At 33.1% G+C, this 17,934-nt stretch overlaps 1 protein-coding gene across 3 annotated transcripts; it reads right to left on the reverse strand.

Annotated features, from left to right (window-relative positions):
* Window positions 1-240: 240 nt before the first annotated feature.
* LOC112031996 (O-fucosyltransferase 9) lies at window positions 241-11,285 on the reverse strand. Of its 3 annotated transcripts, none has more exons than XM_065763684.1 (10): window positions 10,409-11,285; window positions 8,570-8,642; window positions 5,574-5,641; window positions 5,159-5,247; window positions 3,530-3,727; window positions 2,660-2,864; window positions 2,396-2,563; window positions 1,804-1,971; window positions 1,493-1,683; window positions 241-652 (listed from the first exon to the last, which is right to left on the reverse strand). In XM_065763684.1, exons 1-10 carry the CDS (start codon window positions 10,823-10,825, stop codon window positions 484-486), a joined length of 1,746 nt encoding a protein of 581 aa, XP_065619756.1. In that variant the 5' UTR covers window positions 10,826-11,285; the 3' UTR covers window positions 241-483. The 3 variants fall into 3 exon arrangements, with proteins under 3 accessions (XP_065619756.1, XP_065619753.1, XP_065619754.1); XM_065763681.1 differs by lacking the exons at window positions 8,570-8,642; window positions 10,409-11,285 and adding exons at window positions 6,349-6,421; window positions 8,219-8,473 and having other exon boundaries at window positions 5,574-5,650; XM_065763682.1 differs by lacking the exons at window positions 8,570-8,642; window positions 10,409-11,285 and adding an exon at window positions 6,021-6,234 and having other exon boundaries at window positions 5,574-5,650.
* Window positions 11,286-17,934: the final 6,649 nt, after the last annotated feature.

Genomic DNA, 17,934 nt, shown 5'->3' on the forward strand with positions numbered 1-17,934 from the left:
CAAAATGAAAATGATTCCAAACTTTACAAGTTATAAGTATACTTTAGTCAACATTTAAGTTTAAAGTATATGCAAACAAAAAACAATCAAATAGTCGTTTTACATTACCTAAATTAAAAACCAGAAATTATGCAATATTTTTTGATAAGTAGCGATTAAGCAATATTAATGGACAACAAATCTACAGGGGAAGATTGAAGCATGTCACCAAATCAAAAGTTTAGTCACCAAAGCAAAGAATGCTACATATAATTTAATGCTAGATTACTTTAGTAAATCATTACAAGTTACAGCGTCATGTACATTGAATTTTGAGTACAAAACTACCAATCTTACTGAGTCAATTAACCTCAAAGAATCAAAACCCCAAAAACTCTCCTATCAACTTGAATGAAAGAATTATTTAAGAATTCAATTGAATAATACACTATAAAATACAGGTGTGGAAAATTTGTGACCCTACGTATTTGTACATTCAAAGTTTCAAGCAAGTCTTGTTGTGTTACTGCTTTCACTTCTTGCTTCTGCTAGTTTACACATGCAATCTGGCATAGGAAAGGTGTAGAGCGACCCGCTAGGCTTCTTCAATTCAAATCCCTTATGATCACTGTGGCGAAGCATGTCTTGCATTGGTCGACTAAAGTCTTCCCATCTAGAGAAGTCAAATAAAAAAGGCAATGAATCAAATGATAAAATTCTGTGCTTATTATGGCTATTATTGAGAATAGAAGCAATAATGAAATTAATAATTTTTTTTTTTTGGGGGTGGGGGGAGTGATATTTGAGGACCGATAACATTCACTACAAAGTTCATGCTTATTAAAAACATGGGAAACTAGAAATTATTATGCAAGGAGCCAAAAATCTTACGAGGTAGCACCAGAAGCCACTTCTGAAGTGAAGGTGCACATAGCCTGATACAATATTTGCATGCTGGGATACTTCCCAAATCAAGGATATTTCTCAGGACATTTATCTACATCTCATACTTTTTTGAACATAGCTAAGACCATTTTGGACACATCCTACATATTTCAAGCATAATTTTAAACGTTCTAAGTGCTTAGGAACCATCTGCTGTGGATCTATAGCATAGCGCTTTGTAGATGATGACAAGTTTCAAAACATGTAGTTCTTTAATTATTTTCATCGTCCAATGGGCCATATAATCTAATTCAAACTGAACAAAAGAAAAATAAAATGTATAAATCATTCAAGCTCTTTTGTTCTTGGTACACAAACAAGAAGCAAAGTGAGGGAGATTGATTGTACATCAATTGATTTGATTTTCCGGATTACCGGTAACTATTGATGATCAATTATGTTTAGCTGAATAAAAGTTTAGCATTAAGACTGATGAGATAATACTGGATGTAGAGTATTAGCACATTTTTCTTCAGTACCATATTCTTTGATTGCATAGTTTGAGAAGTGCCACTTATAAAATTCAGAAATTAAAACTGAAAAATGAAAGAGTTTAACTGCATTATACCTGATATCAGGCCTATCAAATAATAATGCTAGTTTCCTCTTATCAGGTTTGATTGTCTTAGCATGTCCTCCATAAAAATAGCGCCTGTGACCCATCAAGAAGTGGGGAAAATTTCCACCCTGAGTTGTGACAAACACTTCACTGTGAAGACACACCGTATAATCAAGAGCAGCCAACCTAGATGAATGGCCCTACATCAGAAACTTCAGTATTAAAAAGACTGACTTATTCCTAGCTTTATCTTCTTTTCTACTAGATGATTTTCTGGTTACTAGTTGTAAAAAAGGCATGCACCATGGCTTGTATGATACCTTAAATGGAGCAAGTTCTTCAGGAGTGGCTAAAGTATCTTTTGTCTCTAAACGTGGAAACATCTGTTTAAGCGGAGCCATGTACTTTTCCGCTTTATAGATTTTTCCAGCTGCAACATATACTGAAGTGTTATTATTGAAACCCATGCCCCTAAGCATCATTCCAACCTATAGTACCAAAAGGAAGTGAACAGATCAGCAGACATGAATCAGAATCCAAGGACATGAACTAGTCACAGCTGCAACAGTAATGCCTTAGTTTTTGAATCAAGCTGAGTGTACCATCAGGTCTAGATGTAAGAAACTGTGCTCAGATGCATTTCACAAGTAATAAATAATAATTGACAGGAGACCTGAAATATGCATGTTTATGTTTTTAAGAGGCCCACTCATATATTGTGAGGGATTAGAGCTTTTAATAGTAGAAATTGGAACTCTTAGATACCGTTAAAGACTCAAAGAACCCAGATGACAGATATTTTCAGAGCTTTGAATACTAAGATTTATATAAAGCTAAAAGAGTATATTACAAGAAACGGGGGAAAAATAGAGAAATTACCAAAAAGAAGAATAAGTTAATGCATATGTATACCTCCAATGGAGTTAAAGGGCATTTTCCATCTACCCGATTTGCACCGGGCCTTATTACTCTACCCCTTCTTCTGAATTTTCCTCTCCAACTTCTTTCACGTGCAATATCCATTTCACGTTTCTCTTCCTCCCCACCATCATACTCACAGCATGAAAATGCTACCATGTCCTTTGAAAGAGGAAAATTGGCACTTAGAAATGATCTAGGACATGGCTACTTTCATAAATCATACATGACAAAAGAATTCAGGGACAAAAATAACACCTCCTCAAAACGAAGATGCACTGAAACGTATTTACCCCCACTCTGGGAGCTATTCTTAACCATCCGATCAACCATGTTCTCTGCAAGCCTACTTATAGATCCTGAAAACCTTAGTGCTTCGTAATTGGCTAAGCATCTAAGCCATTGGACATTTGAAGGAACTTCCAGGGCCAACCTATTTGAGAAGGGTGCAATGCGTACAGCCCTGCACCAAGAAATGTGGAAAACATATAATTTGTCAAAGACATGTTACAAGCCCATCAATAGAAAAGAGATCAAAGGTTTGCATAGGTAACTATAGGGAACCTGAAGGCAATTTAAATAATTGATTGCAGTAGAAAAGTATCTATGTAATAATTTGTCCCCAAATATTGCATAAAACAAGCTTCTATATATTCGTGTCTTTGATAATTATAGCCCAATGCTAATGATAGATGGCAAAATTTAATCACATCCCTAAATAGAACAAGCAGAACATTTTTAGGAGTTCTATCCACACATCATCAATTTTCAGTTGAAAATTTTTATTTTTTCCTTTTTAAGTATTTAAAACAAAATTTTTGTCATCTTCATCCTCAATTATGTGAAACAATCCACTTTACCAAAAGTTGGCAAATGTTCTTTGCATCATTGGACAAGAAGTCGATTATAATTTACAGAAATAACCGCAAATCAACCTAACAAAGCATTGTCTATACTTGTCCATTATGTGAAAGTAACAGACATAATACCATGAGATTATGCAAAAACCACGGTGTAAACAAAAAGGTATTAAGGTTATTTTTTATTTATTTTTAAGGCTAATTTATAACAATTACTGTTGTGAATTTGTTCACATACTCAGAATTGAAAGAGACAAAAATCTCATACCCCATTTGCACCAGCTTCGGTAGGACCTTTTGAAGATAGTAGGTTGGACTTGACCAACCTTTTACTCTCAAATTCACAATCTTACTTATATTATTGTCAAACTGCTGAAGTATATCTTCTGGGAGCTCTCTGACCACATTAACGTGATTTTTGAGTGCATATATGAAGAAATCTTCATCAAAAATGTCCCCAAACTTGCTGCAATTCCAGCAAAAAAAAAAAAGATGAGAAAATCATATTATAGTCAATTCAATCAAGATTCAAGGCTCTTTTGAATGTAAAAACTAAAAAATAAAACTAACAAGAAAATGTTAGGCAAATAGATGTTTTGGGTATGCCTTGTTTTTGCTATGGTCATAATAAACTTTGTTAATCCGCAACAGTTTTTAAACTGTCAATTTCCAAACTATAGATCCCACTACAAAAGCATGCCAATTTACTCAAACCCATTCACTGATTTAAAACAAATCAAGGTTCACTTATCCCATATATCAAATTTAAAGTACATCTTAATGCAAAAATAGGTAGCTGCTTAATCTCTAATAGGTGTCACATGTTCTATATATCATAGCCACGATTCACAAATATGATTACTTAATAAATTTTCCCTTTCTTTACCTTCATAACAAAATTAAACTTTAATCAACTTAAAACCCTTAGAACAACAAAATAAATCCTTCAACTCCAACCATGCATAATGTATCAACAAAGAAGCATCCCTAACTTAACAATTAATACTACACAATGCAACTTCCCCCCTTATATGAGCAAGCTGGCAGGTGAAGTCGTGGGTTTAAAACCCACCTAAAAAATTAATCATCCGTGCCTCCTCAAACAAGGCATCACCCACATAAACAGAATGGTTACTAACTAAAAAGGTTAGACATTCAATCAAAATATATTTTCCACATATGGACACTCCTTCCACCTTGCTTGCCTTAATTAAAGACCTTGAAAGGATGTTGTTTAAGAAGGAAGAGCTCCCATTCTGCAAAAACATCTCATTGTTCACATCACGCTTGCTAAGTTAGGGGCTGGAAGACAGAAAACAGTGATAATGTTTTGAGAACTTAAGAACAGAACATGAAAATAATTTGTCTGTTCCCTTCAAATCTGAATTTGTAAAAAAAAAGGTTGCAGATTTTCACCTTAAAAGCTTGCCTATAGATATTTGGAACTAATCTGCAAACCCATGGCCCTAGATCTAGTAGGGTGGTGTAATATGATCTATGTAATCACGGGAAGAAGTTGGCATATGGGAGTCTTGAGTTAATTTATGCCTATATTGTGAAGGTGACACTGTGACAGATGAGAGCTTTTTTGCCCTCATAACTGTGCAAAACTTAGAATAATAGGAAGGATGCGGTGGTCAACATGAAGATCCTCCAGTAAAGAAGGATTTTCCAGCTGTCAAAGCGGCTGGATCTGCCCGGTTGGCCAGAAGAATCAAGTTGAAGGAGCATTTGTCCAATAACAACACTGGCCCCATCCTAATACCTAATTGCCTCCAAGTATCTTAAGTAACACTAGGCAAAGCTATTTAATAAAAATTCAATAATAACAAAAGAACCGCTAAATGTGTGGATAAAGATGATGATCATTGAAACACCAACAATAGCTGCAACATACCTGGAATCTCGCCAAACACTATTTAAATGAAAAATTGGAATGACAAGAGTTGCATTCAGTAATCCAGCCACCGCAACTGCATCGCATATCTGTGTAGAAAGGATGGAAAAATTACCAAATAAATTTTAATGCGGAGTGTAAGATATACTTGACAAATTTATTACATTCATCCATCATCATTCAATATCTGACTGATCAGAGATATATTTCAGCAAAATGCTCTAATGTCTTCCAACAAAATCTGAATTGGAACAGATTTACCATCAGCCAAAGACCAAAAGACATCAAGGTCACCAAATCATCATGTCTAACCCACAAAATTCATTTCCATCTATGATCTAAGGCAGTATTACCATATTCAACCAATCTTTCTAGGAAAACAAAGAGAAATAACATTTGAAGAAACAAAACATACCGATAAGCGCTGTTGGTTCAACCCACCATTTGCTTCAATAATTAGGAAACCATTTGACTTTGGCAATTCTGAGAAACCTTAAAGCATAAAAGACAGCGCTCAGCTACTCATAATTCCTTGACACACAAAATGTAATTCTAAATACAACAAAAATGAAATATTAGGAAACACATAGTAATATGATGAGGCATTTATCCTCTGCTATTAGAATTTCCTATAAATATTTCACTCCTAAGTTAAGCGTAGGGCCAATTAAATCAAACATAGCATTACACGTTTAAAAAAAAAAATGGTATATGCATTATGCAGCATACTTCCAGTCATTCAACATATGCATGATGCTGAACAGAAAATTTAGCATAAGTAGCTTCGGCCAGGCACCATTTAACAAGACGAGGAGAGAAAATCACTTGAGATGGTTTGATCAGATGAAAGGAAGATCCATACATGTGCTATTGTCGGTGTGAGTAGCAGCAGTAAGAATGGATCTCATCATTAATGATGCATGAGAGGATATTGCCTTAGGAAGAACCATATGCAAAGAAGGATCACTACGCCCAACCCCAAATTTAGCAATTAGAGCCCATGAGCTCTAACCTGAATAGCACTTCCTCTCCCATAAGAATGGGGTGAAAAGTGTAGTAGTGGCTTAAGATCTCATGGGTGTGTATGCATAACTAACAAAAAAAAAAAAAAAACAATCATAGACTACAGCAGGCAATCCATAAAAATAAACAGTAGTCATGTTAAGTAAAACTCTATAGAAAACCCAAACCTGTTGTTGAAATACTCTTGTCAACACAAGGCTTCCAACCTTGACGCCCAGTTGAATTCCATGCCGTCATCAACTGCATGATTTCCATTGCATTATATTTTTAGTCATATAAGTACACATAGGGTGTAAATAACATTTTTTAAAAAAGAAAAAGAAAATAAGGCATAACAATTGAAGATTAATTCCTGAAGCAGCACAAAATATTATAAAAAAAAAAGAAAAAAAGAAATATCATTTAAACAATAAATGAAAGAAAGAAGAGGTAAAAGTAAAAGATGCATGACCTATGGAAATAACTAAACAACATGTCAACAAATGGAGCCAAAGCATGCCAAACACATTTTTGATAGGGTTCACCAATGAATTTATAGCACAAAATAATAATAATAACAAAATTTGGAGTAAAAAAGAAAACCATTAACACTGTAGTTATATGTTTTAGTAAAGACCTTATGTCATCACAAGAAGGTAAAGTACATTGTTGATAGTGTACAAATGAGAGGAACTAGATGTGGACGTCATTGTGGATTGCCTGAAAAATGTAAAATCTTGGATAGAACTTGAAACAGTTGGACATGAACAGAGTATTTCTTCAATGAAAAACAAATGTGCATGCTCGAAGGAACACTTCAATGAGGTAGGGTGTTATTAATCATTGAGTCTTCCGCGTATCCTTTTTGGCCTCCGGCCTCCCTCTTAAATTTGTAAAATTTTTGGGTTTGTTTGGATATCGCTTATTGCTGAAAACTGAAAACTTATTGCTGAAAACACTATAGCAAAATGATTTTTAAATGTGTGAATAGTGCCATGAGACTCAGTTTTAAAGCAAAATTTGCGTTTTTCCGTACTTACGGATCCCGTGAACAGTGCACGGGACCCAGGGAAAAAACACCAAATGCAAACGTTGATCCTTTTCAGTGCAATCCAAACTCAACTTTTGGCTCACAAGTAAAACTCCCTCTTGACAACGATAGTAGGTCCTCATAAACCCATATAAACCCCTCAACTTTCCTTTTGAGTACTAGCAACTCTACCTTTAACATGCTAGGCTCATTAAAATTTGAATCTTCTCATCAACCAAAATGAACACATGTGTGCACCCAAACTTATCATGTGATATTTCTAACCCACGGTTTAACTCATCAAAACATGTCTAATAATCTTAATCTATGACAACAATGCAACTTAGCATAAAATCTTTATTCCAAATCAAGTGCAACATGGCTTCAAAGTCATTCATCAATCCGACAATTTTCACATTATAACAACCAATAAAACCTTACATCTACATACACTCCAACCATAAAAAAAAGGTCCATAAACCCTTAATTTTCTTCTATAAGTTAGTTTTGACACGAAGGGAAGAGGGAAGAGCAAATTCAAAAGTACATTGACATCCATAAATTAAACCCTTTCTTAATGTATACACTCCTTTCTAAAGCATTTATAGATACCATATGATTTGAACTGAGTTGTGTTCTCCAATTGATTGTTCTTTACCATTGACAAAGACACCAAATTAGATTCTTTTTACTCTAGGCGGGATTCGAACACAACAAAAGACTCTACCAATTGAGCTAACTTGAACTCACTACTCCTTTCCAAAGCTTGTTGAACTCCACTAATTTTCCAACTGTTCTCATCGAGTTTTCATAAACCAAACCGTAAAAACACAACAATTTCATTGGAACTAAAAATCATGACCGCCCTTAAAACACAACAATTACATATTTCCAAACCCACAAAAATTCACACAAAGCATAATAAGTAACATTAATAATAAAAAATAAAAAAAAACAACTAAAAATTCATTCTTTTTCCACAAATAAGCTTAATTTCAAAGAGAGCAGCAAAAAAAAAAAAAGGGTACCGCATTGACTCTACTCCCATTACTCTCAGCCTCCATTAACGGCCACAACTTCTCAAAAACCTGAGGGCTCCGATAAACCGAACCGGGCGCCATTGCCGTCCGATGCTTGCTACTATGCACAACAACTCCAACCACACTGTGCTTCAAATTCACCACATCAAATCCCACCGACCCCATGTACAGCAGCATCAGCGAAATGTACAGCACCGGCGCGAAAAGCAGCACGCCTCGCCTCCGGAACACCGCCGACACAAACACGTAAAAAAAAAAAAAACAATCATAGACTACAGCAGGCAATCCATAAAAATAAACAGTAGTCATGTTAAGTAAAACTCTATAGAAAACCCAAACCTGTTGTTGAAATACTCTTGTCAACACAAGGCTTCCAACCTTGACGCCCAGTTGAATTCCATGCCGTCATCAACTGCATGATTTCCATTGCATTATATTTTTAGTCATATAAGTACACATAGGGTGTAAATAACATTTTTAAAAAAAGAAAAAGAAAATAAGGCATAACAATTGAAGATTAATTCCTGAAGCAGCACAAAATATTAAAAAAAAGAAAAGAAATATCATTTAAACAATAAAAGAAAGAAAGAAGAGGTAAAAGTAAAAGATGCATGACCTATGGAAATAACTAAACAACATGTCAACAAATGGAGCCAAAGCATGCCAAACACATTTCTGATAGGGTTCACCAATGAATTTATAGCACAAAATAATAATAATAACAAAATTTGGAGTAAAAAAGAAAACCATTAACACTGTAGTTATATGTTTTAGTAAAGACCTTATGTCATCACAAGAAGGTAAAGTACATTGTTTAGTGTACAAATGAGATGAACTAGATGTGGACGTCATTGTGGATTGCCTGAAAAATGTAAAATCTTGGACAGAACTTGAAACAGTTGGACATGAACAGAGTATTTCTTCAATGAAAAACAAATGTACATGCTCGAAGGAACACTTCAATGAGGTAGGGTGTTATTAATCATTGAGTCTTCCATATATCCTTTTTGGCCTCCGGCCTCCCTCTTAAATTTGTAAATTTGCTAAAAAAAGAAAACTTATTGCTGAAAATATTATAGCAAAATGATTTTTAAATGTGTGAATAGTGCCGTGAGACTCAGTTTTAAAGCAAAATTTGCGTTTTTCCGTACTTGCAGATCCCGTGAACAGTGCACAGGACCCAGGGAAAAAACGCTAAATGCAAACGTCGCTCCTTTTCAGTGCAATCCAAACTCAACTTTTGGCTCACAAGTAAAACTCCCTCTTGACAACGATAGTAGGTCCTCATAAGTCCATATAAACCCCTCAACTTTCCTTTTGAGTAGTGCAACTCTACCTTTAACCTGCTAGGCTCATTAAAATTTGAATCTTCTCATCAACCAAAATGAACAGTGTGTGCACCCAAACTTATCATGTGATATTTCTAACCCACGGTTTAACTCATCAAAACATGTCTAATAATCTTAATCTATGACAACAATGCAACTTAGCATAAAATCTTTATTCCAAATCAAGTGCAACATGGCTTCAAAGTCATTCATCAATCCGACAATTTTCACATTCTAACAACCAATAAAACCTTACATCTACATACACTCCAACCATAAAAAAAAGGTCCATAAACCCTTAATTTTCTTCTATAAGTTAGTTTTGACACGAAGGGAAGAGGGAAGAGCAAATTCAAAAGTACATTGACGTCCACAAATTAAACCCTTTCTTAATGTATACACTCCTTTCTAAAGCATTTATAGATACCATATGATTTGAACTGAGTTGGGTTCTCCAATTGATTGTTCTTTACCATTGACAAAGACACCAAATTAGATTCTTTTTACTCTAGGCGGGATTCGAACACAACAAAAGACTCTACCAATTAAGCTAACTTGAACCCACTACTCCTTTCCAAAGCTTGTTGAACTCCAACACTAATTTTCCAACCGTTCTCATCGAGTTTTCATAAACCAAACCGTAAAAACACAACAATTTCATTGGAACTAAAAATCATGACCGCCCTTAAAACACAACAATTACATATTTCCAAACCCACAAAAATTCACACAAAGCATAATAAGTAACATTAATAAAAAAAAAAATAAAAAAAAAAAAAACTAAAAATTCATTCTTTTTCCACAAATAAGCTTAATTTCAAAGAGAGCAGCAAAAAAAAAAAAAGGGTACCGCATTGACTCTACTCCCATTACTCTCAGCCTCCATTAACGGCCACAACTTCTCAAAAACCTGAGGGCTCCGATAAACCGAACCGGGCGCCATTGCCGTCCGATGCTTGCTACTATGCACAACAACTCCAACCACACTGTGCTTCAAATTCACCACATCAAATCCCACCGACCCCATGTACAGCAGCATCAGCGAAATGTACAGCACCGGCGCGAAAAGCAGCACGCCTCGCCTCCGGAACACCGCCGACACAAACACGTACACCACTCTCTCCACCGCGCTCGACTGCTTCGAGCTCCGGCCGCCGGCGCAGCCTCCAGATAGCTTGTTACGGCCGTGCCGGAACCGCGGAGACGACGGCGGCGACGACGAGGAGGAAGTCCTCGCCGAAGAGCCGAGTCTACTGTAGCCGTGCATTTGAATAAAAAGAAAAAAGCTAGGGTTTCGGAATTTGAAAATTGAGCTAAGCACAATTCCGCATTTTTAAAGTGAGAGTCTGAAGTTTAAAGTGTGATTATAATTTATAGATTGAAAACTTTAAAAATTGCTTTACAGTTGGAAAAGGTTTGAGCTTTGAATTTGAGATTCTCGGGAAAAGGAAAAGGTTTTCTCTTGAAAAGGATTAAACAGAGAGTGAGTGAGAACTGAGAAATGAGTTCAATAAATTGGTGAAACAGAGTGAGAGAGAGAGAGAAAGAGAGGTTGGTGAGGCAGAGTAACTGTGGAATGAAGAAGATCACGTGGTACGGTCTGTCGTTTTAGAGAGAGAGAGAGAGACGAGGTGGGGTTGTGTCATGTGTGATAGATAATATATATGTGACATGTGTAGTTTTGTTTTTCTGTGTACTGAACAGTGTTGGAATTTGCAGTGAAGTGGAGTAAAATCTTTACGCTGTTTTGAAGGCAAGTGTTTATAGTTTGTGCACTTTATAGTGGCGTGGAAGTTTTTTTTTTTTTTGATAGGAGTGGCGTGGAAGTTTTTCTCTACTTTTCAGGCAAGTGATGAGGTGAGAACGAGATCAAGTTATTAAATGGATGAGGAAGTATTTTTAGAAAGGGAAAATTAATGGATGAGAAAGTATTTTCAAAAACGGAAAGTTAATGGATGAGAAAGTATAATGTTTTTTGTTTTTGTTTTGGGATTTTACAATTTTTTATAGTAAAAGAAAAAAAATTAATTTTTTGATAAATTTTTATATTTTTTAAAAGATTAATATTAAAATTTTTCTATAATTATAAATTTTCTTTTTTTTTTTTTAAAGGAAGAATAAAACAAGTTATGTTGAACCTTAAACCCTCAAGTACATTTTGCATGGCATGAGTTATTAACTAATAAATAGCTATTGCTAGAATATCAAGCTCCACATAACACAATAATAAAATAAATATCTATTAATATCAACCATAATTATCAAATTTCAACAAAAAATAAAATATTGAGAGAAAAATATCATATTTTATACGATTGTTTTAGTGAGAATTTATTATGATAATAACAACATCAAATAATTAATTCAGTATTAATAAGCATAATTAATTTTTCTCACTTTGTATTATCCTTAAATATATAATTAATCTATATATATATATATATAACTGAAGTCTCTAGAGCTCCCATAATTTTTCACTTCAACATGTTATTTAAATAAAATTATTTTTGTTTAGTCCAAACTTAACAAGAAATGAAACTCTATCTTTCTAACAAGTTCAACTTAAACTCAAACTCATCATTATCATTTTTTTTTAAACAAAATTATTTTTGTTTAATCCAAACTTAACAAGGAGTGAAACTCTATCTCTCTAACAAGTCCAACTTAAACTTAAACTCAAATATTGATAATTTATCTCCAAATTTGCAAGATTAATCATGAACACTATTAAAAGCAAAGCAAACCTCAATATTTTTTTTTAAAGCCGAGTAGAGGTATAAGCTCTTCTTATGTTATTTCTTCTCATCTACTTTGTTAAAAAAAAAAAGTATGTTATGGTGGAGTCAGCACATAATCAAAATAGAGTTCTTATCAGGGGTAGGAGTTTTGTCTTCCTCTTTTCCTATGAATAAACTATGTACACAAGAGGAAAGGCGGTGTGCTTCTTGGCCACGTAGAGTATTTCCTTTTCCAATACTTTTTATTTTTTTTTGACTTTTTGGTTTTTATTTAATTTGAATTATTTGAAAAATATTGAGCCGGCCAACTAAATAGGGTTGAAAAAAAATTAAAATAAAAAGGACCGCGTGAAGCGTAATAGGTATTATTGTAATTTGCTTTTTTTTTTTCTTTTAAGATTACAATTTTATTGTTTAAATAATTATAGAATTGATGATTGTTTTTATCGTTTAAAGTTTAGATCCGTTAAAATTTAAAATTTTTTGTTTTATGGGTTCATGTACTTTTTTTTTTTTCTTATATTTTTCTTTTAAATAGTCATATATTTTTTGAATTTTTTCAATAACTTATTCTTTAATTATATATTTTTTGGCATTTTGGAAGTTTTAATATATGAATTTGTGTTAGTTTTTGCAATATTTAAACATGTTTAGCTAATTTCAATGACTATACCATGTATTATTCTTTTGAAGGTAATCACTTTTTCTTCTATATTTCTCTATTGTGTAATACATTTGGTTTTGTTTCAAAATTTTATAAGAAGTAAATCTTATGATTTTTTAATATATTTTAGTCTTTCAAAAGTTTTAACATTTGAATTATTCTTTTGATGGTAACACATCTTTCTCTTATATTTCTTTGTTGTGTAGTCACACACACACACACATATATAGATTATCTTTAATTTGTAGGTTCTGAATCTTTTGATTCCTTTCAATAGTTATAGCTATAGATTATTCTTTTGAATATAACTTATCTTTCTCTATTGTTTAGTCATATATATTTTGTTTCAATAATTTCTAAGCAGTTTATCATCTGATTCTTTAATTTTTTTTGGTCTTTCATCAGAAGTTTTAATATTTGAAAATTTGAATAGGCCATTGCACATTCAAGCAATGGTTTTTTCATTAAATTATAACACAATTTGAAGTCATACAAGAGTAAATCATGCAATGTTGTAGTTTCTTAATCAATTTAAGATTTTATAAAATTATTTTAGTCTACCTCACAAATAGGTAAATTCCCGTACATAGCATGGGTTAGCGATTAGTCTATTTATATATATATATATATATAATTGAAACAATAACATGAATGAAAAGAGCTAAAAAATAAATAAAAAGAGATGACATTTATGATAATTGGGAGGGGTTGAAAGGAAGTTTTTAGGAAGGTGCTTCCTTTACAATGCCATCACATGCCTTTTTATTCACAAAACTGTCATTACATTATTTTATAAAAATATTTCTTTTAAATAAATAATCAGATAATCATTTTTAAATATTTTAGCTTAACAATAACAGTAAATAAATTCCGACATAAAAAAATAGTAAACAAATAACTTTATTTCAATTTAGGAAAAAAAAAAAAACTTATTTCAGCCCAAAAATAGTAGAAGTAATAACCATATTATTATTGTCTAAAGTCTAATTGAAATGCACAAAAAAAATTGCATAGGTGATAGCTTAAACTCTTCATTCATTTTTTTTTTTTTAAGTAATAGCTTAAATTCTTCATTCATTATTGGATTTTTTTTTTATAATCAATAGTTTTTCATGCATCACACGGGTTAGCGACTAGTTATTTTATATAATTAAAATAAATATAACATAACAAACTTTTAACTTCTTTACTCATAAAAATTTAAATTATTTAATTAAAATTTTAAATATAGAATATAATTTAATCAATAACTATCTATGTATCTTCCTTTTAAAAAAAATTAAAATTATCCATGTGTAACATTATTGTTTGTGTGTTTATGGGTTAGAGTGAGTGTAAAAGTGTCGGGAGCATCAAGAAATAGTCTTCCGATCGGAATTATGTAAAACATCAATTAAGTTCCTTTTTCATTTTACAACAACAATGGTTGTGCAGTGATTGCCGGCTTTGGCTTTTTCAAAAAGAAATTTTAGACTTTTAGCTTTAGGTGGGGACTTGGGATATTTTTTTCTTTATTTAATAATAGTGTCCACTTGATTACTTCTAAAGCTGGTTTATTTAATGATCATTTTTGTTAAAAAGTTGGTTTATTTAATTTATTAATTATCACATTTTTTATACAATATACAAATTTTATTATATTCTAATCTAAGTGTATATATTTGTGAAACTCCCTTCTAAAAACTTGAATTCCAGCCTTTTCCTTTCATACTCCACAAACACTTATACTTATGAAATAACCACTGTACCAAAAGTACGTCGTGGTTATTAATAATAACCTTTTAAAGTGGATTATATTGTTCAAATTTTCACCAATTTATAACAAATCCCACAATTTAAAAATAAACTAAATATGTCACAAAATTTAAATCACACCAAAAAGACACTTATAATATACTAGCGCAGGCGATGAAGCTTTTTAGTTTTTTGCCTAGAGATTTTCCTATTTAAAAAGAAAAAGAAACGTAAAAGAAGCAAGAAAAAAAAAGAAAAGAATGTGTCTGTTTAAATAAATAAAAAAACATAGGGGACGAGGAAGAAAAGATTGCCAAAAAAAAAGTGTCTATTTAAATTTAAAAAATAATTAGATAAAGATTAAATATTAAACTTGTGGGGGACAGTAGTTCTCAAAAAGATTCTATAAACCTTTAAGAGAAATTCTTACCTAGGTGACAGATTAGCACAATTTATTTATCTAAACAAAGTGAAAACTCTACAGTGAGAAGCTCAAACAACTAATTTAAGGAAGCAAGATTATATTAATATTACTAGTAATAACCATTACACACTTTTCCCGTGGTACTGAGATTCAAAGATAAATGAATATCTCATCTCCTATTTTTGTTCTCTCTTCCTTAGTCTTTTTTTTCTCATGCCCCCCCTCTTTGTTGCCATCCCCCCTTTTTTATAGGCATTCTCCTTTCCTTATCCCTCCAGCTGGCTTACCCCTAGCTGGATCTTTTTGCGATATTTTTCTCTCTTCTAAAGGTTTCCCCTCTATTCTTATCTTGAAACAGGACTTTTGGGGGGTGTTTGTACTATTCAAGTTGTCCTATATGTATTTAATGTGGCAGAAATTAGATAGAGAACCTCTCATTAATGCAAAGGTGACAGTCTCTAGGATCCTTATCCTCTCAGGGAATTTCCTAAGGTATATATAATGAGAATGACACCTCGGTTTAAGAAAATGAAATTGGTTCTCCAGGATCACTCCTTTGTATTCTCTAAGATCACTCGTGTTTATTACCTAGGATGAAAGTTTCAATGTTTGTGGCATATCTAGAACTCCTCAAGAATTATCTGGGGGGACACTTCCCTTTATGATTCACAGAGATGGGCATAGCCTATCCTTTCTAATATGAGCTTTCAAGCTTTTTGGGCCTCGGCCCAGAATTGAATCCACTCCCCACACAAAACTCTTGTTCATTAATTATTCAAGGTGGTGGCATATGAAGTATGAAATATGAATATAATAGAACTTCTCAATCTAAATTCTAATGTTAACTTATTAGAGCATTACCATAAGCTCTTCTATAAAAAAAAAAAAAGTCATTTTGACACACCAAAAGCCTACTTTATTATTTTACCACATCATTTTATAATATCTCATTCATCAAATGTTTTATTCTTCAATTCTATACATTAAAATAATACTTACAACACATTAAAATAATATATTAACTCCTCCCCATCATCAACAACAACAACAACAACAACAACGACACAACCACCATTGCTGCAATAACGACCACCAACAACCATTACCGCAACAACACCGACAATCACCACTGGCACAAACTCACATCCACCAACACCACCTTATATATAAAAAATAATAATAATAATAAAATAAAAAAACCTAAAACTAGAAAGAGGTAGAGTGAAAGTCGAACAAAGAGGAGAAGGAAAAGGGATCGACGGCAGCCTTGGGGTGAGATTAGCCGTGACTGGAGAGGGTGAGACTGTGAGTGAGATAGGCAAGATCGAGCTTGGCTGAGTGAGATTGATGATGACTACAACCACCACAATCCACCACCAATGTCAACCATAACCAAAACCCAAAATCAACCCAACCACCAAAATCAACCCATAACTGCCACCACCCACCAACATTAGCCCATCACAACACATGAAAATCAACCCACAACCACTCGCTACCAAATCCACCATCAAATCACAACAAAACCAAAAAAAAAAAAAAAAAGGAGAAAAAGAAACCACTGCCATAGAGTCAACCTGGCTTGATACTCCAGCTTGGGTTTCATCGAAGAGGGAGGCAGTGACGTGGAGTAAAGGGAGAGAGAGCAGAAAAATGGTTGAACAAAGAAATGAGAGAGAGCAGAAATTGGTCGGACAAAGAAATGAGAAGACAGAGGGAAGAAAGAAAAGGTAAGAAGAAAAGAAAGTAGACCCATCATGAAGAAAAAAATAATATAAGTTATAAGATTTGTGAATAGTGCGCTCTCAAATTTGAGATTGCACTGTAGCATGTTGCAAAAAAATTTAAAATATGAAACACCTCATGAGGCTCATTTTAGGGTTTGATGTGCCAAATGACAAAAATTTGGTATATGACGTACTTGCAAATTATTAAAATACTTTCATAATAGAGTTTATAAAATCTATTATATATTTATAATAATATTGCAAACACACAACCGACAAAACTTTTTCATCCAATGTTGTGACACATCACACATGATCTAGAACCAGCTATGATTTTAATGTCAAAGCTGGACCCATTGACTGAACTCATGGTTTTAGAGAGAGAGAGAGAGAGAGAGAGAGAGAGAGAGAATATATAAGAGATTGTGTTGTTGTGTACTTCTTATGTCCAATACTTACCACTCCTTTGAGTTTTGGACAGAGACACCAGGCTGGGAGAAATCAAAAATGGCCATTTGTGGCTTCACTGAGAGTCGATGAGGTGCAAATGGCAAAGCAATATATGCAAGTGGGAGATCAAGAAAATCTTCATCAGATAAAGATTGGGCTCCTTTCAACTGTAATAACTACAATGCTTGTCTTTTAGCTTCAACTCACTTTTTTTTTCCCCTACTTTTTTTGAATTTGGCTTTTGTTAAATAATGTACTTTTTAGTGAGGTCCTGGGATTTTTTTTGTTTTCACATATTTTTTTATAGATATAATAGGGTTTGAAATATACACGATTTTCTTCATAATAATTGCTCTATTCAATCTAATTGTGTAGGTACAATTTGAATGTGTTAGTTGTACTGTGACAAAAAATTTTATTAGTTAAACTAATTATAACTCACTTTTTTTTTGCTCGTCTTTTCTTTTTTCCTATGCAATACTTAAAATGTTTAGCACGTAAGTTTTAAGTGAACAAATATGACATGGTCGAAAAACAAAAACTAACTCCTTTTTTTTTTTTTTTTATAAATCCTTAATGGGAGACCTCATTTGTTTATAATTGCTAACTTTTTCCTCTTCCTAGTCTGAAAAGAGAATG

Source organism: Quercus suber, unplaced genomic scaffold (assembly GCF_002906115.3).
Source record: "Quercus suber isolate HL8 unplaced genomic scaffold, Cork oak 2.0 scaffold_518, whole genome shotgun sequence".
In the NCBI taxonomy this organism is placed as follows: Eukaryota; Viridiplantae; Streptophyta; class Magnoliopsida; order Fagales; family Fagaceae; genus Quercus; species Quercus suber.

What these genes read in the sequence shown, in the direction of transcription:
- LOC112031996 (XM_065763684.1), bottom strand. Translation starts at nt 10,825, where the DNA reads ATGCACGGCTACAGTAGACTCGGCTCTTCGGCGAGGACTTCCTCCTCG. An exon ending in CCGAAGCTGGTGCAAATGGG is followed by an intron (nt 2,865 to 3,529) that starts GTATGAGATTTT and finishes TTCTTGGTGCAG; the next exon opens with GGCTGTACGCATTGCACCCT. An exon ending in TTTGATAGGCCTGATATCAG is followed by an intron (nt 653 to 1,492) that starts GTATAATGCAGT and finishes TGACTTCTCTAG; the next exon opens with ATGGGAAGACTTTAGTCGAC.